The sequence below is a fragment of the Vitis vinifera genome, chromosome 10 (genome assembly GCF_030704535.1).
Source record: "Vitis vinifera cultivar Pinot Noir 40024 chromosome 10, ASM3070453v1".
Taxonomy (NCBI): Eukaryota; Viridiplantae; Streptophyta; class Magnoliopsida; order Vitales; family Vitaceae; genus Vitis; species Vitis vinifera.
Window position 1 is genome coordinate 15,497,022 of NC_081814.1, and position 24,760 is coordinate 15,521,781.

The 24,760-nt window shown below is 33.6% G+C and overlaps 2 protein-coding genes across 6 annotated transcripts; one reads left to right on the plus strand and one right to left on the minus strand.

Moving 5' to 3' along the window:
* Nucleotides 1–762: 762 nt before the first annotated feature.
* Nucleotides 763–9,734, plus strand: LOC100264563 (coatomer subunit epsilon-like). Its single transcript, XM_002270626.5, has 7 exons — nucleotides 763–1,175; nucleotides 1,279–1,368; nucleotides 1,558–1,709; nucleotides 6,728–6,863; nucleotides 6,955–7,110; nucleotides 8,366–8,445; nucleotides 9,338–9,734. Exons 1-7 carry the CDS (start codon nucleotides 1,014–1,016, stop codon nucleotides 9,429–9,431), a joined length of 870 nt encoding a protein of 289 aa, XP_002270662.1. The 5' UTR covers nucleotides 763–1,013; the 3' UTR covers nucleotides 9,432–9,734.
* Nucleotides 9,735–12,596: 2,862 nt separating this feature from the next.
* LOC100259390 (UDP-arabinose 4-epimerase 1) lies at nucleotides 12,597–23,467 on the minus strand. Of its 5 annotated transcripts, none has more exons than XM_010657475.3 (11): nucleotides 23,326–23,467; nucleotides 22,192–22,340; nucleotides 21,590–21,714; nucleotides 20,140–20,253; nucleotides 19,924–20,031; nucleotides 19,726–19,817; nucleotides 16,127–16,268; nucleotides 15,847–15,941; nucleotides 13,894–14,023; nucleotides 13,266–13,410; nucleotides 12,597–13,164 (listed from the first exon to the last, which is right to left on the minus strand). In XM_010657475.3, the coding sequence occupies exons 2-11, from the start codon at nucleotides 22,250–22,252 to the stop codon at nucleotides 12,920–12,922; spliced, it is 1,257 nt and encodes a 418-aa protein (XP_010655777.1). In that variant the 5' UTR covers nucleotides 22,253–22,340; nucleotides 23,326–23,467; the 3' UTR covers nucleotides 12,597–12,919. The 5 variants fall into 5 exon arrangements, with proteins under 5 accessions (XP_010655777.1, XP_002270765.1, XP_019078317.1 ...); XM_002270729.4 differs by having other exon boundaries at nucleotides 23,320–23,467; XM_019222772.2 differs by lacking the exon at nucleotides 23,326–23,467 and adding an exon at nucleotides 23,175–23,281.
* Between the last annotated feature and the right edge of the window lie 1,293 nt (nucleotides 23,468–24,760).

Genomic DNA, 24,760 nt, shown 5'->3' on the forward strand with positions numbered 1-24,760 from the left:
GATACAAATAACCTAATAACACGAATACAACTCATTAAACTTGTTAATATGATTATAATCTAATTAACCTATTTAAAAATTTCAATTTTTAAATATATTATTTTAAACACTTTTTAGTTGTTTTAACCTTCAAGTTTAATTTTTAAAATTTTTAATTAATTAATTAATGTAATCAGTGAATTAAGAATTTTATTTTATGCACGTTTACTATTTTATTTTATTTTTAAATATAAAAGATCCGTAATATATTATAATGAAATATATAAAATTATATATAGTGTTACTTTGGTTTTGCTTTTACTTTTTAAAAATAGAAGTTTTTATATGAGAAGTAGAAATTGTTATACCAAAAATATAATATTTTTAAAAAATTATTTTAAAAAATGTTAACACTTAGGTAGGAAATTTTTTTTTTAATACCTCAATTTGTAAATCAATTTTAAAAAGTCATTACATTTTCAACGTAAACCTCTCAAAATTCTTATATCTTATATAAAAGTTATTACTATTTTCTGTTTTTAAAAATAGAAAAGTGAAAGTATTATATATATTTTCTATTTTAAAAACCGTTTTAAAAAAAATTGAAGTAGCAAAAAATTGTTACTATCTCACATTTCAGAAAGTTTTAAATAAATAAGATAAATATATAGTTTTTAAAAACATACTTTACTTTTATATGAAATTTTAACTATCAAGTATTTGATAAAATTTTCACAATTTCAAAACCATTAATGTGAAAATTTAGGTAAATTAATAAGAGAGAAAAAAAAAAAAAAAGGTTCAAGCCTATAATCATAGTATTGGTGATTCGAATCATACTAAGTACCATGGGCAACAATAATCCAAAATTACCCGAATGAAGAGGCTGTATACAATTGATAAAATTGATACCTATAAGTTGCAGTTAGGCGGTCTCTCTCGCTCTCCCCCCATTTCTGCAGATCTATTCATTCCGAAACAGAAGAAAGAAGAGAGGAGAAAACTCGAGATCCGCATCCAAGCGAGAAGCAAGCATGGCAGCACCAGACCTTTTGTTCGGTCTCAGAAACAACTTTTTCTTGGGAGCTTTCCAAGCCGCCATCAACAACAGCGACATCCCAAATCTCTCTCCTGAGGATTCAATTGAGAGGGACTGCCTCGTTCACAGATCCTACATTGCCCTCGGCAGCTACCAGGTTCCCTCTCAAGCCCTAGAATTTTTTCCTTCCTTTTTTATCTCTTGATCCGTTCTTTCTTTTTTCCGCTTGTGATTCCCTTTGTTTTTCTTCAATTCTTTAGCTTGTCATCAACGAGATCGATTCCTCCGCCGCCACGCCTCTCCAGGCCGTGAAATTGCTCGCGCTATATCTCTCGAGTCCCGAAAATAAGGTTTGTTTTTTTGTTTTTTGCTTTTCCCTTTTAGATCTGAATTGTTTGGTAGAGTGGAATAGAGATCTGGATTTGAATTTGATTTGATTAGCTTTTGTTTGTGACGAAGTTGAGAAATTACCAACTTTTGAATTGGGTGGAGAAAATGAACCTAACTGAATTCATTTATGTTCGTTCTGAAATACACAGGAATCCACGATTTCAAGTCTGAAGGAGTTGTTGGGAGATCCGGCCATTGGTAACAACCCGATTCTGAGGTTGATTGCTGGGATCGTCTTCATGCATGAGCAAGACTATAATGAAGCTCTTAAACATACCCATCCTGGAGGAACTATGGAACTGTAAGTCTCATTTGAATTTTTTTAAATACTCTTGAAAAATTTCTCTGTAAGTGTACTACAATTATATGAATTCATGTGTCTATAATCTAGTTGAGAATTTGTATATTTCCCTAGAGTTCGACCTCCACAGGTTGTCATTGTTAAGCGACACTTGATCTAGAATGGGTTGATCTTAACATTTTATTTTATTTTATTTTTGTGATTGTTAGATATATGATTAAGAAATTGTAAGTATGGAAATTTATTATCAGCAAATAGTGTTATGTTACATATCCAAAAGTCATTTTACTTGTTGGGTCTGTGGGATCCTCATCTACCAATTAACAACATGATTTGGATGCCATCTTAGCCCTAGGGAAAGCCATCAGCATCCTTAGATCAAGCTTTTGCAGTAATGCTTTTTCTCCTCTTACATGACTCATTTTGGGAGATGGTTCTTGGGGTCAACTTTGTGGTGGGGTATTGAACTTTTTATCAACATTTCACTTACCGATTCCTTTCTAATGTCAAATTTTGCAATATTCTGAATCATATGTGGGAATTTACATTTTCTTTTTTCATAGTTGTAATGAAAGAGAGACTAATGATTTGATATCCCTTAAGAACCCCTTTCTCTTCTTGAAGATTTTTTTATTTTTTATTTTTTTATTTTTTTATCATCTAACACCCTGGCCACAAACCCATAGTTCTGATCTAAGTTTGATTCCTTTTGTGATGATTATGAAGCCACCAAAAAGGATGTTGAGAAAAATAAACAAGATTTTGTAATGGCTTAAAGCTGTAGCACTATATTGGAGGAGATGGAGTAACTATGAAGTAATTATTGGCTTCTGCCACAGATAAGAAATCCATCAGAACATTAACTAATTGTGATATCCTCAAAGGAAATGGTTTAATGCATCGAGTTGCTGTCCTAAAAGGATAATATCTGCCTAATCTTCTGTTGCCACAAGTTTTCTTTGTGGACTTGGAGAAGTGATGCAGGAAAATTTCATTAAGGGACTCAAGCTATTATTCTCTCTGATTTTATGGAGATTGTAATCCTGGACCTATCTGTAGGATGAACTTGGTTTAAATATTATACTTTGTTCAGAGCAACCTGAAGGGACATGCAATGGTATGGTTAATTAAGCAACAAGCTTTACAAATGGAACAGATCTGGAGTTGTCAGAACACAAGGAAGAGAAATATGCTGTGATAGGACACTTTACGCCTCCAAACTAGCAGCAAAAAGATTATCTTCAGTCTACCTATTTATAACAAGAGAAAATGTCTTTGGAGTGATATGATGACCAATTTATTCATAACAAGATATTATGTTTGAAACTTGATATGATGATAGATTTTTCTTTTTGGTCATTGGCAACATCCAAATTGTATAAATTCTGCACAAATTTTTTGACAAGATAGGGTCTATTTTGCATCATACCAAGCTTGCACTACCAAAATAAGATCGATCCACTAAGGACACAAATTAACACCTTCATCAACAATTGGCCTGATTAAAATTCCAGTTCACAAAGATGAAAGTCGTTGAAAATCAGATGATTTTTTTGAGAATCTATTTCATTATTGGGGTTTTCATAGGGATTTCATAAGGATTCAATTGTTCGAGATGTTCTGCAATGGGAGTCAAACCTATGATCAAGATCCTAGAATTCCATGGTAGCCTTCAGGATGGATTTGTAAACTGGTCTAATACTCTAGATACATTTTTTTGTTAAGGACTACAAATAGCAAGGAAGTAAAGTTGATAACTGCTAGACTGAAATAGAGAATATCAGCCTAGAGCAAAGAGTTAAAATTAATGAGAGAAAGGGGAAAACAAAGACAACAAATTGTGAAAATATGAAATTGATAGAAAACTTCCTCTATAATATTATTTGGACAATGTGATAGTGTTTTAATAATAGGTGGCTAGGAATTTAAAAATTGAAAGTTAGTTGATTTAGTTTAGTTAACACCTAGAAGGGGTGAATAGGTGTTTAAGCCTTTTAAGTCCAAAAATAAATATCTTCAATTATTTAACTATCTCCTTTTAATTTGGGGAAGCCCAAAGAATAATCAACACAAAACAAACATGATTTTTTTAGTAAAAAACCACTCACACAATGTGTGGATGTAAAAATCACAGGTCAAAGACCTCTAATAAAAAATCCACCATTCAAAAGTATAATATACAGATTTACCTGACAGATGTTATCCCTAAGTCTTACTCCCCAGCACCCACATTGAACTTCATGTCCGCGATGCAACACCATACGTACTCCTGGTGGATCTTACCTTAGGACCTACACAAGACAGACGAATTAGGATTTTCAAAATAAATTCAATTACAATTGTAAAATGTTTTTAAAAACCATTTTTACTCATTAAAAAAACCTTCCATCCACTACAAACCTTATATAAATCGTAAAACTACTTTCTTTACCTGGGAGGTTTTGTGGGGTAAAATTCTGACTTTAGATTGCCTTTAGAGGAGAGGGTGTTCCCTGGCTAATAAGTGTTTTCTTTGTCTATCTAGAAGGAGTTGAGTGACCACATCCTGCTATATTGTGGTACAACAAGGGCTTTATGGTAGCTTTTGTTCTCCCTCCTCGATGTATCTTGGGTTGGTGTGGGTCTTTTGTTGGAAGGATTTGGAGAAAAGTATGGGGAACTACTCCTTTGTGCCTCTTTTAGACAATTTGGATGGAGAGAAATAGAAGATCATTCGAAAATGAGGAGCTCTTTGTCCTAAGGCTAAGAAGCTTGTTTCTTTGTAACTTGTTTTCTTGGACCAAGTGTAGGCCCAATGTACTTGTGTGATTTTATTGATTGTTTGGGTTCTCACTAAGGGAGGGAGTAGTTTTTTGTTTTCCCTTCCCCCTCTTTTTTTGGTCATCTTTTCGCGACTGTTGCATACGTCCAGTGTACTTCAATGCACTTTTCAATGCATTTCTTGCTTACCTATAAAAAAAATATAAATCCTATGTCATTTCTGTTTCATCATGTAGCATCCTTAAATCTTCAATGGACAGTAAGACACACAAATTACATTTAGTTTGCAGGGCATAGTTTTTTGACCAGGATGTAGGTTTTTGTTGGTCCCCCTTCTGTTGAAGGCTTATAGAGTTATAGGCATTCGTTGTATACTTCTTGTGTGCTTTGGAGCATTGTTCTGGTGTTCTTTGTTATAATACTTTATTGCTTTACTCATAAATAAAAAAAATAAAATAAAATAATTAGTTTGCAGGCCATCACATCTTATGCTTAAACTCATTTTGTTCAGTTTTTTAGGCTTTCCAAAGGGCTTTTAATTGTTGAAAAGCACCAAAATTGAACTGTTTAGAGGGTTGAAAATGTTTCTAGCAAAGATGCAGTGTAATTGCATTTGTGATTATGAGGTGCCAAGTGCTTGAATTCATGTGTGGGACACCAAGTAACATGATATTAGACTTTAAAACTCCAAAGGACCAGTGGCTGAGCCTGGCAACACAGGTTTTAGGTTTTTAGTTTGATGAAATAGGAATCTATTTTGAAGATTTTTTATTTTTTATTTTTTGGATAAAAAAGCTAATAGATCTTTTCTATTAATTAAAAAGATCAAGAAGGACGAGACATCCTTCCACCTTGTACAAGGGAATGGGTTCTTTTACAAGGACCCATACAGCTGAACAAAAAATTCGGAGAGATTACAAAAAGTGAAATAACATTTGAAACAAACATTAGGAAGAACCTGATTATGGGACAGATTTTGAAGAACTGCTCCATGATGAAGCTTTTGATGAGGAGGAATATGCCATACTACATGGTGACGATTATGACCCCTTTAGTCATCCAAAAGAGTTTCTTCCTCCCGGAGAATCAGAGCAACAATAAGGTTGGCTGAGAACAAACATCTTTCATACTTCTAGTATGATAGGGGAATAGGTGTCCAAAAAGATCACTAGTAGAAGCTAAGGAATGTTATTTTGTGCATAAACGTGCTTGAGGCTCAGCTCAAGGAGCAAGGGCTTGGGATTGGGATATGGGAAGTTCAAGTTCCAGCAGGGACAAAGGATAAAAAAATGTTAACTTAGCTAAATTAAATGCCAAAACATGTCCATAGAAAAACCACAACTATGAAAGCATATTGGATCGCAATCCTTCACCAATGTGCTAAAAAAGATTTGCCTTCCCTTTTCCATAGTGCCTCATTTTGTAATTTGAGATTCATCTTGAAAGTGTACATTATTATCTTGACCATCAAAATCACTATTTCTTTTGACCGACTAAATCAAAAGTTTATAAAAAAATTTTAGTTTGTTACCTTCCCAACATTCATTGGAGCCAAACCTACACATTGAACTTTAATTTTCCATGTGTGCCTTTGGTGGCACATGTATAACTCTCCAATATACATCATCCCTGCTTGTTCCTTTCATTTTAGTCACTGATTTTTAACATAAAAAAAGTAGGAGACTAGTAGAAACCGCCATCATAAACAAAGAAAAGCACCTTTAGCAGCAAAACACCAGAGACTCTCCAAATAAATCCTACCCCTATGTCTAATAGATTCATTTCATGTGTAGAACCACTTACTTAAAAAGGAACCCAAAAAAAAAAAAAAAAAAAAGCCTAATTTGGATTTAGAGCCTTGAAGGAAGAAATATTTGAATTTTTGAGAGAGAAAAGAACCCTAGAAAACCCGATCTCAAAGAAGGGAGTAAAGAGGGCCTTCGAACTTCCCTTTTGTTACATTTTGTAATACTATTGTTATTATTATGGTGTTCTGGAAAAGAATATATATTAAGCTATCAGATCACCTGCCTGTTTCTGCACTGCTGCAGTCCCCTAAATCACTATGTCAAAGATGTTATGTGACATGTGACAAATGTGTGATATGTAGCACATGTGTTATGCTTTTAACAGGCATGCATGAAACACAGTAACTCTTGAATAACCATTTCCTTAGAGAATAAATCTCATGCTGAGAATGCTTGATATTAGTTTTCTCAAGCTTTATTAATGTTACTCCTTTTTCTCCCTTTTTGCAGGCATGCATTAAATGTCCAAATATTCCTTAAGATGCACAGGTCTGATTATGCAGAGAAACAACTAAAGATAATGCAGCAGATGGATGAAGATCACACCCTTACTCAACTTGCAAATGCATGGCTAAACTTGGCAGTGGTACACACATTTTCTCATTTTTATCTTAAAAATGAGAAGTGTTGATATTTGTAATGTATATTTTAAAAATTTTGCCTTTTCATGAATTCAGGGTGGTTCCAAGATACAGGAAGCATATCTAATCTTCCAAGATTTCTCTGAGAAGTATCAGATGACAGGGTTGATCCTTAATGGCAAGGCTGTTTGCTGCATGCACATGGGACACTTTGATGAAGCTGAATCACTGTTGCTTGAAGCACTAAACAAGGCAAGTGATATTAATAAATTAATGCAGTGATCTTGTAGAGGTTTTACGTTGTATTGTTTGTTTTTAGCCTTTTGGACAAAACTCAATTTTTTTATGAAATTCTCTAAATATACTTGTAAGCTATGTTTAATTGGCTGAATAGGATAAGATAGTATATGTTTATCTTAAAATATGTTTTTTTAATGGAATATGATATTCTTTAGATATTATATAAGATGGAAATGATATCCAGATATTATACACAATCAGATATGTTGTACTATGCTCATGTTTAGTTTGTAGGAATAAAAAATGGGATGGAAAACACATTGTATTTCAATGATCAATATTTTTAAAAATAAGAAAAATGTATTGCATCTCAATATTTTATGTTAAAAAAATAGGAAATCCTTCTTCTGTTTAGTATTATTTGTAAATCACTCTACAATTTATAATTTAGTCTTTAATTTTTTGTTTCTTGGTTAATAATATTCATTATTAAAATATTTAAAAATTATAAATAAATAAAAAACATAATGTTGTTAAGTATATAAAAGTATTTTGTTTATAGTACTATTATATTAAATAATGTTATATATTAGTATTAGTTTAGATTGTATTATACACATCTTTTATATTTTTTTCTTTCTTAACTAAATTTTTTTTTTTTTAATAAAAAATTTTTATCTTGCAAAATGACTAATATATATATATATAAAATGAAGAAGATGGATGAAAGAAATAAATTTATGATCTATGGGATATGCTTATTAGGATTATCTTATCCCTTAAGGAGGGGATATAAAAAAGAGATTAGATAAGTTATCCTATTGCTTATCATATCTCATGTTTAATTGAATATAGGATATAATAAGTGATGGGATAACTTATTCTATCCCATCACTAACCAAACATAGGATAAGATATGTTATCTCATCCCTTCTCCTACTATATGCCATATCCAACCTATCAAAGATGACTTGACTTCACCATGCTTTCATGACCTAAATTGTTTGTCAATTTTGCAATCTGGAATCTGCTCTAAAATTCCATTTTATTATCTTTGCCTTTGTCTACATATATTTAATCATTTTGTTCTCAACTTGATGTCGAATTATTCCCTATTTATTTCTCAATTAACTCCCAAATCTTGAATTGTTCTGGCACCAAGAAAGTAAAGTCTCAAATTTGCTGCTATTTTAATAGCATTGGGATAAAATGGATATGAATTTTAATCTATAGAAGTGATGAATGTATGTTTTGGTAATTGATACAGGATGCAAAAGATCCAGAAACCCTAGCCAATCTGGTTGTGTGCAGTCTTCACCTTGGTAAACAATCTTCTCGTTACCTCAGGTAAAGTATCTGTTCAGGTTGCTTTTTGAAGTACTTTGCTCCTATATTTCTTTTCTCTTTTTGTACCGATAAATAATGTAGTTCAAAACCAAACTATGTGCATCACCATCTATCTAAATATTTCGCCCAAAATATACAATTATGGTCAGCTTCTGGTCAATCTGGAAGACTGGTGATTGCTTAACGATATAACATACATATCTATGCATATATATATATGGAGGATCGGTTACTGTTTCATAAATGAAATGGGATATATCAGTGGGAACTGGCAAGAGGCATTTAAAATTTGGCCCTTTTTGGTAATTTTTTATACAAATTGTCCATCACTTACCAAACATAGACCTTCTGACTCTGTCAAGTTCAATATTGTGTGATCATATAATCTTTAAAATTCTGCATTTGAGAATAAGAGTATGTCCCTAAGAACGCAAACAAATCTTTCAAAATGTATGACTAATAAAACAATAGCCTCTCTGAATGGTCTTCGTCCCCTTCCTGCTCATGGTAGTTTTGTCAGGTTATCTTTAATATTGATAGCATTTTTTCCTGGAAAATTTTATGACAAGTGGAAAATCCTTGACCAAGACTCCTTGCATCAGTACATGGCTCTGTCTTCTTCCATTTGACAAAACCATTTATAAATGTTACTGTAATCTGTGCCTAACAAAAAAATTAGCTTAGCAGGTTATAAACTTCACACAACCCCTCCTAATTGAAAAACTTTAATTTCCTAGAATTGGCTTCTGGCTAGTTGACCTGGGACCATAAGCTCTTAAATATAGTGGCAAAGCTCATGACTTAAATCATACCTCGTGTCACCAAACTACAAATGGAGTTGGTACTAGACGAATGATTTGGTTGACGATTGAATCATGTGATAATTTTGCAGCCAGCTGAAACTCTCACATCCAGACCATGTGCTTGTCACACGGGCATCAGCTGCGGAAGAGGCCTTTGACAGAGCAGTTCAAACAATTGCCTGAAGACTGGATCAGTTGATTCTGTGCAGAGAGGGTGAACTGTGTTTGTTAGTGTTAGCATATAGTTCTTTTCTCCTTGACGAGGGTCTTTCGGTTTTGTAACCTACAAGAGTTAGACAAGTTGAATGGCAAAAAGGTGTCTGATCAGAGTGCAAATTATTTTACTAGTGAACGTTGTGATGAGCTGCTTTTTATGATAAGGGCACATGTTATCAAGTATTTCAATTTCTTATGTGTTTGGTGGAAATGAATACTAATAAACCCATTTTACATTGCTATAGCTATCATACTCATTTACTTTTTATATATTTTCTTGTTGCCGTAAGCATTAATGCCCTATTAAGAGGAATGTGCTCTTCTTGTTGCCAACCCTCGCTGAGGATACAATCTTAAGTTGAAAGTGATTAATAGTTGTATCAACTTGGAAGCCTAGGTGCACCCTCAAGGCCAAAGCCCCACCCAATAATGGGATTTTGGGGCCTCAGGCTGACTTCGATAAGTCATCCATCTTCTATATTTGTGTTTCTCTGCCTTTATTGTTCTCAAATTATCTTTAAATAGTTTTGAAATGGAAGCAACTCTAGATTCACGCCAACCCCGACACATCAAAGGTTAATCCCTTGGCTGGGGACTTTTATAAAAAGGTGGCAAGATATTTTTTTTCTTTTCGTCATAGATGTTGTGAAGGTTGGACATATCTCGCCTAACCCTACGCCAAAAATGAATCTTATAACTGGCTTGCATGAGAAAATGGTAATAAGTTGATTGTAATGCTAAAGAAATATGGAGATTCGAGAAGTAGTTGAACAAGAAATATATCCTGAGAGGTGTCTGAGACAAAAATAAAATGTCATAAGAAATTTAAGACGTATTATCTCAAATCAATGACTACTATATCATTACGAGTGACTTAGCCGATAAAGATATATAGCTTCCTAAACCCTTTGTTAGGGTACTTCATTGAAACCCTTCCCCACTATTGGAAAAATTAAAGAATAATGTGAAGGATGAAAAAAACGAAAGCAAATGTCCCTTGAAGAGATGTGGTCGAGATAGCTAAGGAATTATTTGATAAATGTTTTTATAAATAATTATGAAAAATATTTTTTAAGAATAGTTTTTTATATTTTCGTAAATGAAAATATATTTAATTGAATTCTAAAAAATATTTTTTTGTTCTTAAAATTTATTTTTATTGAATTAATAAAAAATAGTTTTATAAAAAAAAAAGAATTTACATTATAAATATAAATAATTTTTAGATAAAATTTTTTAAATAATGTCCATAATTTTTAAATTTTAAAAATTGTATCCATTTTCTAAATAGAAAAATCGTCTTTTCCCATTTTTCTTCTCTCTTTTTTTTTTAAAAAAAAAAAAAAAAAAAAAAACTTTTTGCACAACCCGCCCCTTACCCCCAGTTTTTTTACCTCCTAGACATTTTCTTCTTCCCTCTCCCCTAGATAGCCTCCATTTCCCTCTCTCCCTCTCTTTCGCACATATTTTCCCATCTAAAATCCCCCACAATCATACGCTCCTCTATACCTATCTTCGTTGTCCCATATATGTGAAGTTCAGGTTGCAATGTCGCCATCGTCCTCCACAACCACCGATGCCACCCGTCTATTCCTTCCTGTAGAGAAAGAAAAGGGAAAAATAAAAAATAAAAATTCCATCTTTTTCTAGATAGTCAAATGGAGGTGATGAGCTTAAATGAATTTGGTGGATGGTTCGATTTTGATGTATGATTCATCGCTTATGGGTTTGAAGGTCTGTTCTCGATATGTGTTTTGTGTGTGTATATGCAATTTTTTTCTTTTCCCTATTCTAATTCTTTGTTTACTTAGCAACATAGAAAATATAGGAAATAACTTTAGAGTGTCCTCTCAAATCACCAATTTGAGAACATGAAGAACAACTTTTGAAACATAGAGAACAGTTGTCAAGATTGGTACCACATTGCAGGGCACCGCCATAGAAAGAAGAGCGAGGGGTCCACAACTAGGGTCAATTTAGAAGAGACACCCGTGGTTATAGCTATTATGGTCCCCTCTAAGGTGAACATGTTCACCAATTTGACTGATTGGGTGGTAGACTTTAAGGCTACCGACACATCTAGGGCAATAGAAATGTTTGTTCACCTCCGATGATATAGGAAAGGAAGGTATTCGTGGGCCACTCAATGTTGGATTCTATGATTGACAAAGGAAAGGTTCTTTATAAGCTAACCTCAATTAAAGTGTCTTCCCTTGGGGATATCTTTCTTGTTGGCATTTGGCTATCAAAAGTTCAATATGAGGCAGTGATCACAAGGCTAAGGGAGATGAGTTTGGAGTGATGATAGTGGTGAACCAATTCAATGGCACGATGACAAAATGATAGCCTGCATCCATCTAGTCCAAAAGCATGATACTCAGTTTTCGAAAATAATTTTAAAAAACGATTCTCTAATTCTTTAATGTCTTTTAGAATAAATTCTCTTTGAAAATCTCAAATGTTTTTAACATATGTTTTTAAATATATTTTTCACATTTGTATGATTATCTTAAAAAAAAAAAAAAAAAAATCCTCATAAAATGAGGGAAAATAAAAATTAAAACAATTAAAAAACATTTTTTTTAAATATTTTATTTTTTGGTTCTCAAATATGTTTTTTTATTTTTTATTCTTTGTTCTTAAAAGCATAAAAATCAATTTAAAAAACAATTATCAAACATGGTCTTAAACTTTTATTTATTTATTTTGAAGAACATGAAACTGATTTAAAAAACAATTGTCAGAGAGTCTTAGCTTTTTTTTCCTCAAAGAATCCACTCTCCTACGAAGCTTGAACTATTAAATTGAAGTGATCCACTTGTTTGTTTGGGGGATCAAATACATAGGTATCTTATCCACCCCGGAAGCCAAGATGCCATAATCCGAGCCCAGGATTCACGCTTCTCAATCATGGACAAACAAGACGGTTCACCCAAGACCTTACAATGGCTCTTAAGACCCCAACCCAACCTAACGAGTCCTAATATTGATGACATGAAGAATTTTCAGATCCCCCTTCCCCTCCTTGACACTCTCATACCATAATAAACTCCTCACACACAAAATTGATCTCACAATCATTTATAAGCCCCAGCAGTTTTAATCAAGAAAGCCCCTCAGATATCATCAATCTACTAATAATATAGGCATTCATCCATACCATTAATTGGAGCAAATCGACTTACTGTTTACATATATATACCAAAAAGAATGGGACAAAAGATAGGTGTCAGCTAAAAGCTACCAAGGATTGAGATTTTATTATTCAACTAATTTTCTCCTCCAATTCAAGTAATAAATGGGCTATATGGCTACCTACAACTCCCCCTTTATCAAACAGAAACGAAAAAAGAATGAAACTTCAGCTCAAAGCCCTCATTTGAGCGAGAATTAGAACCCGTGGGGGCAAGGGGTCTGCGTTAGTCTTTTGGTGTAGAATGGTTGTGTAGAATGCATCAAGAAGCCATAGCCAGGGGGGTTGTTCCATATCCATTGCGGTGTGCCTTCTGCCACCTCCACGCGACCCTCAAACTCTCTTGAAGATCGGTGTATTTAGCTGTCCAGTTCAGTTCATGGTCGATCTTACTTGGGTCGCTGAAAACTTCAGCATAGTCACCAGGCCTACGGGCAAGGTATTCAACTTTGATGTTCACCCCAGTTGCCTTTTTACATGCCTCAACAAACTCCTTCACTGATCTGCCTGTTCATTCCCACAGACCCACAAAGAAAAAGGTTTAACAATAGTTATCTTGGAGCCCAAAATGCTTCATACAATCACACAAAGTAGCAGATTTATAATACCTTTTCCTGTGCCAACATTGTAGATTCCAACTTTCCCAGGCGCAGCCTTGTTAAGAGCCTTCACATGAGCATCAACCAGATCAGTAACATCAATGTAATCCCTTACACAAGTGCCATCAGGTGTTTTGTAATCCGTGCCTTTAACCTGCATGGAAATAAAAACAATTAATTTATTACAAATTAAAGACAAAAAGCTGACTTTGCTCAATCCGAAAGGATATGGTTATATGTGAATCAACAGGTGGAGAGCACATGATTTATGGCCATTGAAACCATCTGCTCTGATGATCATTTCAAAGATTATCAACCTTCCCAAAAGTACATCTTATCCACATTAGTTACATAAAATATGAAATGTGTAAACTTTATGCCCAGGTGAATTTTTTTTTTCTATCATTATTTAAGGAAAAACAGCCTTCCACCTCCAAAGTCATCATCAATTTGATTCAGTCAATGTATCTAATTTTGAATTCATTCAACAAGTTGCAGCTGTGTGCTAAGTTGGTAAACCACAATGGAAACGAGGAAAATTTTAAATGATCATACATTAGAGTACAGGTTATGACTTCATGAGAAATTTGTAATAGGCTAATAAAAGATATAGTTGAGGGATCACAAATCAACATACCTTCAGCCCAGGAATAACACCTGAAGCTGCATCAAAGCAAGCACCAGATATCCGACCATGCTCACGAAGTTCAGGTCTAGGAGCTTCCCCTAGTCTTCCCTCTGGATCTGACCCAATCACATTGAAGTATCTGAAAGTTTGGACAAAAAGAAATGAGACCATTAGCACGGACAAGCCATTATACTTGTTCACAAAAACAAAAAAAAACAAAAACAAAACAGAAAAAAAAAAAAGGAGAAAAAAAAAATTTGAGTAAAACAGCCAGCTGAGACCATTTGCGGTTGGAGGCCCATTCAACACCATGAATTTTTCACAGGGTATCCTGTCAGCTCCCCATTATAGATGACTTGCTTCGATCATGTGATATGTCCAAATTTAGCCATGATGAAGAGAATAGCTCTCCCTCATGCCAGGATAACAGTACAAAATTTAGAAATGACATAAACTCATAGGTTCATCATGCCTTGTTAAGATGAGATTTAGATATTTTGAATTAATAAGGGAACTTATTTAAGTAACAGCAAACTTGAGGCTGAAAACTGACCATCCTTTTCATCTTCCTTCTTTAGTTTTTTGGTAGTTTGTCGAAAAACTAAGTTAGCAGTAAAGAGTTACACGACTTGGCCCTTTTTGATCACTAATTACACCCTAAAAGAGGAACTCAATTTTGTTCCTAGACTTGAACTTCAGGGTACAGAACTAGAAACCTCAAAGCAAAGCATATACATGTTAAGAGTTTTTACATGTAATTTGCATAACCTTTTTCTAATTTCTAAAGCTCCACAATTGTCTTCTCTCTTTTTTCCTCCTTAAGAAAAAATACCCTATACAGCACCACTCAGTGATTTAGATTGCTTTCCTAATTAAGGACTAAATAGGGTAACCCAAATTACCTATTATATGCTATTAGTATATTGTAACCATAATAACATGTAGATATATGATGTTAAAATTCTCCTTTATGAGTGAGATAAGATGAGAGGAACATTTGTTAGAAAAAGACAAGTTGGATCTTCCCATGTTGGACACAACCATACAATTCTTCCAAAAGTATTTCCCCTCAACTGATAGGCAATATATATAAATGGAAGTTTTACCAACATGAATCATGAATCTTTATGTTGCAAAGGTAACACCAACAACAGACTTTTCAGCCAGAAAAAGTTTTCAAGTAAGATTTTACAAACAGACTCTCATTAGTTCACAAAATAACACCACTATCACAAAATTTTCAGTCAGAAACTTCTGAAGCAGAAAACAAAACCAAAGGGTTGATATTTCAGTTAGTGTTCCTTGTTGCATGAGGGAGACAACAATCTTCTGAGAATGTTCACTTTGTGGATCAATTTTTCTTTTTAAGCATAACATTTATATAAGAAAGGAAGGAATTAAAAAGAGAGAGAGAGGGAGAGAGAGAAAGGGAAAAAAGAAAAGAAAACAGAAAAAGGAAAAGAAATTCTCCAAATTTCTCATGGAAAAATGTAAACAGAAGAAGGTATCCATGAAAGAAAAAACACAAAATAAAATTTACAAAAAGGAAAAAAGAAAAAAAAAAAAAAAAAAAAAAAGGTGTTTTTGAAACAGTAGTCTTTTATATTATTGAGAGAGAAAGTGGAGAATCAGGTCACTCCACCTCCCACATGTAAAATATCACAATCACAATAAAGAAAGGGGGGGAGGAGAAACAGCATTCCCTACTTTCACACAAAAAAACAAAATAAATGAATGGTAAATTGCTAAAAACAAGCCCATAAATAACCACCTGCTCCAATCATAAATTCCTCTCAATCTGTCCTTACAGGCCCTATTGACTTACCTTCCTTTCCACTAGGGATTTTTCATATGTTACATACCCCATGGAAATAGCATGTGTGCCCCAATAGTTCTCAGAGACAAAAACCCCGAAATAATAAAAGGAATTCTAAACAAAAATATGAGTAATCAAATGCTTACCTTAGGATCATGACAGCCATTTCTGAATTTTTGGAGAAATCCAGGATAATATCTTCAGCCATCTTCTTGGCTTTTCCATATGGATTAATTGGGACCTGCTTATGGAACAACAGAGATCAAATGTTCTTAAATAGAATTAAAACATCAAACATATTGCAGATTTCCAATTCTGTAGTTTGCCTCAAAGACATAAAATATTCAGAACTAACAGCTTGGGCAACAAATACACAAATAGCACATTTTTAATTGGAAATAAACAAGTACTTTATTTGACTTTCACCTGTGGAGTTTGTTCTGTAATGGGCATCTTTTCAGGTTCTCCATATGTTGCACATGTACTAGAATATATCAATGTATTTACACCATGGGCTGCCATCGCCTCCAATACTACCAACGTATTTGATGTAATATTGTGATAATACCTGTGCAGCATCATCAAATATATCATTATTTTTTTTCTATAGATATCATCAAATATATCATTATTAAGAACATAGTTTTCAATTTTCCATCATAATATGAACCATTCTACTTATCAAGGAAAGGGACCAGAAGAAGATAATTAGAACTCCTAATGATATGATGTTAGCAAAAGTAAAATGAAAAGAAAATGGACATGGGAAAATTAATGGTTGATTAAAAAAAAAATCTAAAATTTGGAACAGTTCAAGCTGATGTCCTAGAAAAATATTAACATTTTCTAAATCCTCAAACCATACAATGTAAAACCAATGCTTGCATCAAGCCATAACCTCTATGATAATAATTCTGAGATTAATGCTGCTGTACAGTATGTAGAAGTTTAGGATTAACAAGAAACAGGTGTTGATGAAAAGGATGTTTCTCACTATAATTGTAGTGTTTTTCAGTGTACTACTAATAATAATGACAAGGGTTTTGCATGCATGGTTACTGGCTTTATAGACAACAAAGTGGGCACAGTTGTTGACAGCCAAAATGGTAGTGTTAATGGTATTGCTGGCAAAGGAGGTGAAAGTTGTGGTGCTGTTATGCCGGTGGTGGTACATGCTTAGGGGCATTAAGTATATCAGTGGTAATGGTAATGGTTACAGATAAAATCGGGCGAGATCAACCTAACTCACTGTATTAAGTTCATCCCCTATGATGGGATCAACATCAAGATGCAAGTTTTAGATACAAAGGAGGTCAGAATCCATAAAGAATAATTTGATAGTTTCTTTAACTTTCTATCTTAGAAAGGGTATGTAAGTTTAGGGTATCTTTTAGTCTATCAAGGGCATTTAAGGAAATTTGTTAAGCTTAGAACTGGGTTTTTTTTGTTAGGATTTAATCATACATTTGATCATCTGTGAGTTCTAGGTAGAGTCCAAGTAAATTAGTGTTCAAGTTGCTTGTGGGACCGAGCATGCTATGTACCTAAATGACTATATAATGTTGTAGTCTTGGAAGGTTAGATTTTGGAGAATAATTTTTCAAATTGTTTTATTTTCTACTTCTTGAGTCCTTTCCTCTTCTATTCCTGCCATGGGCACGAATTTTTCGGAAAATAGGTTGTGGATTCCAACTGATAGGCTGAACTCTCTAACAAGGAGGCTCCTAGCTTAGCCTATCAATCTGCTACCTGATTGGTTGATGGCTGCCTCCCAAAAAAAAAAAAAGAGCATCCTATCTCTCTAGAGGGATAAATATTTTGCACAACCTAGCTTGCTATTTCCAAAAGACCCTCTTCCACACCCAAGAAATAACCATGACTATTTCCTCCAGCAAAAATGATATTTACCCTCTAGAACTTTTGCTACAGACAAGCTTTCCATGAAAGCTAGAATCCCTGCCTTTATAGCTAATGTAAATCGAGCATTTTGGGAAAGCCCTAAATATAATAATACAACCATTCTAGTCTAGTGAATCTTAACTAAAAGGGCAAAGTTAACCAAAGCCCACAAGCCGCCTAGCTCAACCAACAGAAACAAGTTTGAGTTTGATACCCATATCCACTTGATTTTTAATTTTTTTATTATGCTTAATATTTTTCCTAAACATTTTTATAAATGTTTCTTTATGGGAACACTTTGAAAATAGCATTTTAATGTTCTCTTAATCATTTAAAAAAAATGATTAGTTATCTAGTGGGTAACAAGTCTGAGTATGCCCAAAGCTGATTTGTTGCCAGGTCTAATCTCAAACATGCCACTAAAGGGTTTTTAAATACTAATTAAGGTTACAATTTTTTAAAAAGGCTTGACTACTCATAGAGGTTACATAAATTTATTATGGTAATGACTGCCTCACAAAGTTCCTATGGTATTTCCTAAAATCTGAAAGGGTAATAATAGTTTCAATGGATTCAATAATATACTTCCATGTCCTGGTGTACAGAATAATATTTTCGAACACAAAAAAACAATCTCAATTACCTGATACAAAAGGTCCAGAAGCCATAAGGGAATTGGTTTCTACAGATGTCATCAGAGAAAAGCACTGTTTTCAAACATCTTTCATCCAGAAATAACTTTGACATGGTTTAGGTTGATTTTGCCCACTCTATCAGAATATGATATAAATTTCAGTCATTTTCATCTCAGGCATCCCTTTGCAAAATCCTCTTTCTTCCTTTGCAAAATCCTTTTTCTTTCTTCAAAAAACAACCTATTCAAGGAAGATTTGTAGAGTTTTCAAGAAAAATGAATAAATCAGTTGCCCCCAATGAAGGCAACTTTCCTTAAATGGAATTTTCTACAACTCAGGTGCATATCTACCTCGCATTCTATACAGTGCTATAATCCACATAGTTATTCGGAAAATTTTATGTACATTTTTATTTTCATAATTCTGAAAACAGGAAATGCCCTAAGGTCTATGGGAGATGGGCTTGCCCCTTCACAGATGGGTGGTTTTAATTCCTAAATACCATATTTTGTAGTATTTTGTCAGCTACCATTCAATGAAGGATTCTTCAACTTCTATTGGCACCACAATTGGAACATTGTATGCAGGCCTAGAAGATTGATTCAAAAGACCCCTCTAGTATGGTCTAGTCCTAAGGATTACATTGAGTTAAATTTTGGTGGATGTTCTATGGATACCCGAAGGCAGCTAAGGATTTGAAGGAGTATTCAAAGATCATTAGAATAAAATAATAAGAGCTCATTCTAAGCCTGTGGGAGACTGTTTCACTACTGAAGATAAGACTAGCTCTTATGAAGGGTCTTGTAGAAGCCAAAGATTTGGGCCTTTCTAATCTTCTAGTGGAAGGAAATCCCATCACTATTATTTCTCAGGTGACTAAGAAGAAAAGTGGCTCATGGAGGTTTGATGGGTGACTTTGCCAAGTTTTTAATACCACTACATAGTTAGGTATTCTTTTCATTGGATTCTTCGCTTAGTCAATCAAATGACAAACTTTTTAGCCAAAAGACATCAAACTTTTGGTTTCTTTTGTAGGGAATCTTTTGCCTCCCTGAATTACAATTAGTAAATCTTTGGCTTGATCTTGGACTGTTTTTGTCTTTTCCTTAAATGGGCAGCTTGTCTTGCTTCACTTTCTGTAGCTTTTCTTTTTTTTTTTTTTTTTTTTCTTCCCTTCTTTCATCAGCTTTTGTATACTAAGCAAGGATGTCTCATCCTTCTTGACCTTTTTATTTAATAAAAATGAGTCCCTTTTGTTTTTGATAGAAAAAAAAAAACAAGAAAAAAAAAGATAAGTTACCAATATTATCCAATCATTAGCTGTAATTCTAGTCTTCAATGAGTAACAAACATAAAGGTATCTTAAAATCGAAACTTTTTTATTTTACAAACTGTCACATGCAACAAACTACTGAAACCACTTCTCACAAGAAGAACAAGCTTGTTTGCAGCACGTTAAACCAGTATTAAAACTAGATTACAGATACATACCTGAGAGGTTCAAGGGTGCTTTCTCCAACATAAGCAACAGCTGCAAAATGCATTACAGCATCAAATGCATTTTCTGAAAATATTTTGTTTACCTGAACTATGAATAAAGGAAACAAATGGCATTATCCATGTTTGACTGTTCATGTTAAAGACAATCTTAAGCAAATATATCTGTAATAAATAGTGTGATTAGGATACAGCTTTTGCATCTCCGAGGTCAGCATAAATAAACTGAAGCCTCCCAGGTTCTGGAAATTGTTCTTGTAAAACCTTAATGGCGCCTAGGTTTCCCCTCGAGAGGTTATCCTGTTGAAAAGGAAAAGTCCTTTTTCATGAAGATATCAAGGAACAAATTTTGACAAGTGGCAAATGAATGGAAAAGGACATTTCCACAAATTCTGAAAGAGAAGATACCACTATAGTTACACGGTGTGAGTCCTTGAGAAGTCGTAGTGCAGCATGTGAACCAATATAGCCAGCACCTCCTGTTACTAAGACATGAGTTACCCCTGGTTCATGACGAGAGAACTGGGAGGAAACAAAACAAGCAAGAAGAGAAAACATGTTAGCTATCAAAATGAAATAAAGCTCATTTGGTTGCTGAAGGTTGCAGGAAAAATGGAAAAAGCAATTGTAATCTTATAACAGCCACAACAACACCAACTTGCAAGAATCTAATTTTCATTTATTTTCCAATATCTTCTTGGCGATCCAGAGAGCATAAGTGAAAATGAGAAAAGAATATTATAATTTGAAGTAAGAAAAAAGGTTTAAATAATCTGTAGAGTGCAAAGCAACACTTAGAAAGAGCATACAAAATTTTCTTATCTCCTGGAGGGGAAGGGAAAAGAAGGAAAGTGTTACTGGCTACTTAATTCTATGCTAAATTACCAAGGTGAAGAGGGCCAATGGTGTATTTTGGATGCAAGCTTGAAGGAGAATGAATTGCTTCTAGATAAATGCTCTCAATACCATATGCACGTGTGTGAGAGAGCATGTATACATACACACAAACACTTGCAAAAGTGTCAGGATCATGTTTCTGTCTAGTGTTAACAGAGAACTCACACTTCCAAAAGTTTCAGGATGATGTTTCTCTTTAGTGTTATCAGAGAACTTGCATGTTAAAGTGCTTCTATAACAAGGCTATTGCATTCAAGTGTCCTATGCCTCAGTCATTGATAAGCAACAAATCTATCCTCTGAATTGATACACGCCCTCCCAGGTTCAACACTCGTTCTCCAGACTAAAGATCGTAATGTGAATAATTTTGTCATTCTAAAGCCAGGTTTGGTCATGCAGACAGTAGTAGCAGACCAATATGATGAGGTTTGACATGGTATCAAACACAAAAATGATAGGAACAAATTTTTGGCAGATTTTCTGCAATAAATGGCCTCATCACGAATGGGCTTTACTGAATAGGAGGAACCCCTTCTTTGAGTGCATCATAGCAGCTTAGCTATAAAACCTCCTTCACTTTTACAATCTAATAATCCTCCATTCAGCTCACCCCTATCCCTCCAAAGCTAAAAAGAAAAGAAATGTGAGAGAGACACTTATATACAATCTAACAATTCTCCATTTAGCTCACCCCTCTCACTCCAAATCCGAAAAAAGGAAGGCACACACGTGCGAGAGACAAATAGTATCATCAAATTTTTTTCATATATCACTACCTCTCATACTCTATATAAGCTTTTAAGTTCCATACTGTAAGGCTTGCTTCACTAAAACAAAAATGGGCTAAATGCTAAATTATTGCAAGAAGAGCTGTTAAATATATCTTATAAAGAAATAGGTCATTCTGATATAATGGGGTACTACATGCTACACTGATTTAGAAATTGGGTCAAGGAGTTACCGGACTTGGGGTGTTAAAATTTGATGATTGCTTGAGCATTAGAATACATAATGCTGTTAGAGTAGCAGCCAAAAGAATTTTTCCTACAACATTGCTCTTCCTTTTTGGGTCTGCGTATTCCATACCTACAAGCACCAAAATATAAACTCATAAACTTTTTAAAGAAATGGATTTTATAACACGCAAATCAAATTAGAAAAGCCTTAAATCATACATGCCTAATAAAAGAACAGAACTATGATCATATCATCAAGCTGATTAGAATCAACATATATTGGTAACTTCATTAGCAGTTAAAGCAATTTCCAAGTATTTATTTAACTTAATGCTTTGGATTACATGGGTTACATTAATACATAAATTGAGTTTTGGTGGACTGTTAACCATGCTGCACCTGTTGCAACGTTGCATACTCACTTCAACACAGAATATACTTACTGTATTAAAAACCCGAGCTTTTAAGAAGAACTAAATTGAGTTCAACCAGGAATAAAAAGGGAATATATAGAAACAGTAACAAACAAATCACCAAGAGGAATTTACCAAGATAAAGAGTGGAGAAAAAAAAAAAAGGAGAGATTTAAATTCAAAGGAAGCCCCACCTCCAAAAGGCATGGATCTACTGGGCCTTGGCTGATTTCTGCTCCTAGTAAAATTTAGCATTTGGAAAACCTCTTAGATTCTGCTCCTAGTAGTGAGGGTCAAACTAAATGATCAAGTAAGACCTCTCCTTGAAAGCCTTTGGTGTAATCTGCAATGCAAATCAACCTATTATTAATAAATCTTCATAAAAATAAAAATTAAACTAAATCAACTGAAAATCCAAGATAAAGCAACAATAAAATTGAACACAACGGAAATATGGGCCTTATTAAAACAAAATCAAACCTTAAATTGGTAGAAAACAAAAAAGTTTTAAAAAACATACATACACTCAAAAACCGTCACTCAAATTCAAATATCCAAATCATGGTTTATGAGACACATTTAAAGAATAACAAAACAGAATTACAAGGAGTTACTCAAATTTTACTATCTAAAAGCAAAAAAAAAAAGAGGGCCCGTAAAGGCGAAAATATGAAGGCAAGGGACAACCTATGATGGATCAGAACTCAAATATAAATATATTATCAGGGAAAGGATTCAAAAACAGTTCACAAACACCCACAGAGGTGAAGCCATCAAGCCAAGAGAGAGCCCATGGAGGATCATCAAAAGTCAATTTCAAACATCATCATATGAAAAGGCATTGAAATAAAAATAAGAACAAAACAAAACACAATCCATGATAGAAACAGAGGAAGAGAACAAACACAAAATTTGAAATTTTCAAGATCTAAAGACACCATTCGAAAAGCCGACCTCAAATCACAAAAACAAAACCACAATCAAGCATACAAACCCCTGCCTGTGAACAATCCTGACAGCATACAAATGGGTCTTTCGAAAAAAGTAGACAAAAAAACCCAAGAAACAGTAAATGGTAGCCGACCAGGACGAACCCCCCAAGCTTTAATAGCCAAGAAATACCACAAGGACAAAGCATTTAAAGCCTCGTAAAGTACCATATACGAAGAGAAATTACCAGAAAATAAAATCATACAAAAAGAAAATTAGAATTTCCAAAATCAGAAGATCTGGAACTGATCATTTCATTCCCAAAAAAAAAGAGAAAAGAAAAAAGAAAAAAGAAAAAAGCTTGCAATTGAAAGGCGAAGAGAGGAAAGGACCTTAACCCAGAAAAAGTAGAGAGACGGGAGGAGGTCTCCTGGTCTTATGGGTACGTTTGAAACAAAGGAGAGAGGGGGCGTTCTAATAAGCGGAGAATTCTCTGCTTCCATGTTGTCAAATGTGAAGGTGGCTACAAAATCAAAAACACTCTTTCCTCCCACCTTTTTTTTTTTTTCTTTTTTTTAAAAAAAAAAATTCAAATCGACATTATTTATTTCGGGCCTTTTCCGTCAACCCCATCCAATCATATACAGTCGTAACATGCCGTGGGCGAAGAATCCGTGTTTCCCCACGAATTACATGCCCACCCTTTCATTTCCCCAACATTCAAAGAAAAAAAAATATCTGTCCTCATTTTTTGTGGTAAATTCTGATATGCTCACATATGCTGGTTCCAAATACTTCCAATTTTTTTTCCTTTACCGGAAAATACTAGGAAAAGAAAAAAAAATATTTTCCTAAATTTATAATAAAAAAAAATCAAACATAATTAAAATTTTAATTACTTTCAATTTTTTTTTCTTTCTTTCATATTTTCCTTTTCAAAACCAAACATAATAGTAAAATACCACTAGCTATTAATGAATAAAAATTAAAAAATTGGACAATAAAACATAAATCATGGTTTAACTATTTTTATTGGCTACTTTTTTTGGTATAATACCTGGTTTCCAACAAGTGATTTTTGGAAACCATAGTAAGATTCTTTTTATAGATTTCTGAACTATTTTTTTCCATTTTTGGATACCATCTACCTCTATCATTATGGAGATAAAAAAAAAAAAAAAAAAAAGGGAGATGTTGTGTATAAGCCATAATAAGAAATTTTTTTATTATTATTAAAAATTGGATGTGAAGGATCAATCTTGATACTATCATATTTTCATTAAATATGGAATAATTTTTTATATTAATTAAAAAATAAAATATAATAAATATTATTATTAGTCGAGACGCACGAAAATACGAAACACGGAAACTTAGAAAATTGTGGTATCATCACCTATGTCATGATGTACATACCTTTATCATAGTGTTACAATTTGAGGCAAGATACACGACGCATGTCACCACTCGTGTCATGACGTGTGTCACAGTAGACGTGAGTGTGTTGCTTTGTTGTATGGTTTTGGGCTGATTCATGTTTTTTTTTTTTTTTCAAATTTAGGTCCAATATATTTTTATTAAAAGGAATCATATTAAAATTTTATTTTATTAACCCAAAATTACATCATTTAAAGAACATAATAATAAAACCAATCATTGGAAAGTGAAGGTTCTTGTGTTATGATTAATGGGAAGACTTGGGGGATTGGGAAAACATGAATTGTATACTATAAGTCACAATTCCATCAACAATTAATTATAATAAAAATATTAAACAAAATGTCACTTGGATACGCTTTCTTAAACACAATCTAATAATTTTTTAAAAAAAAA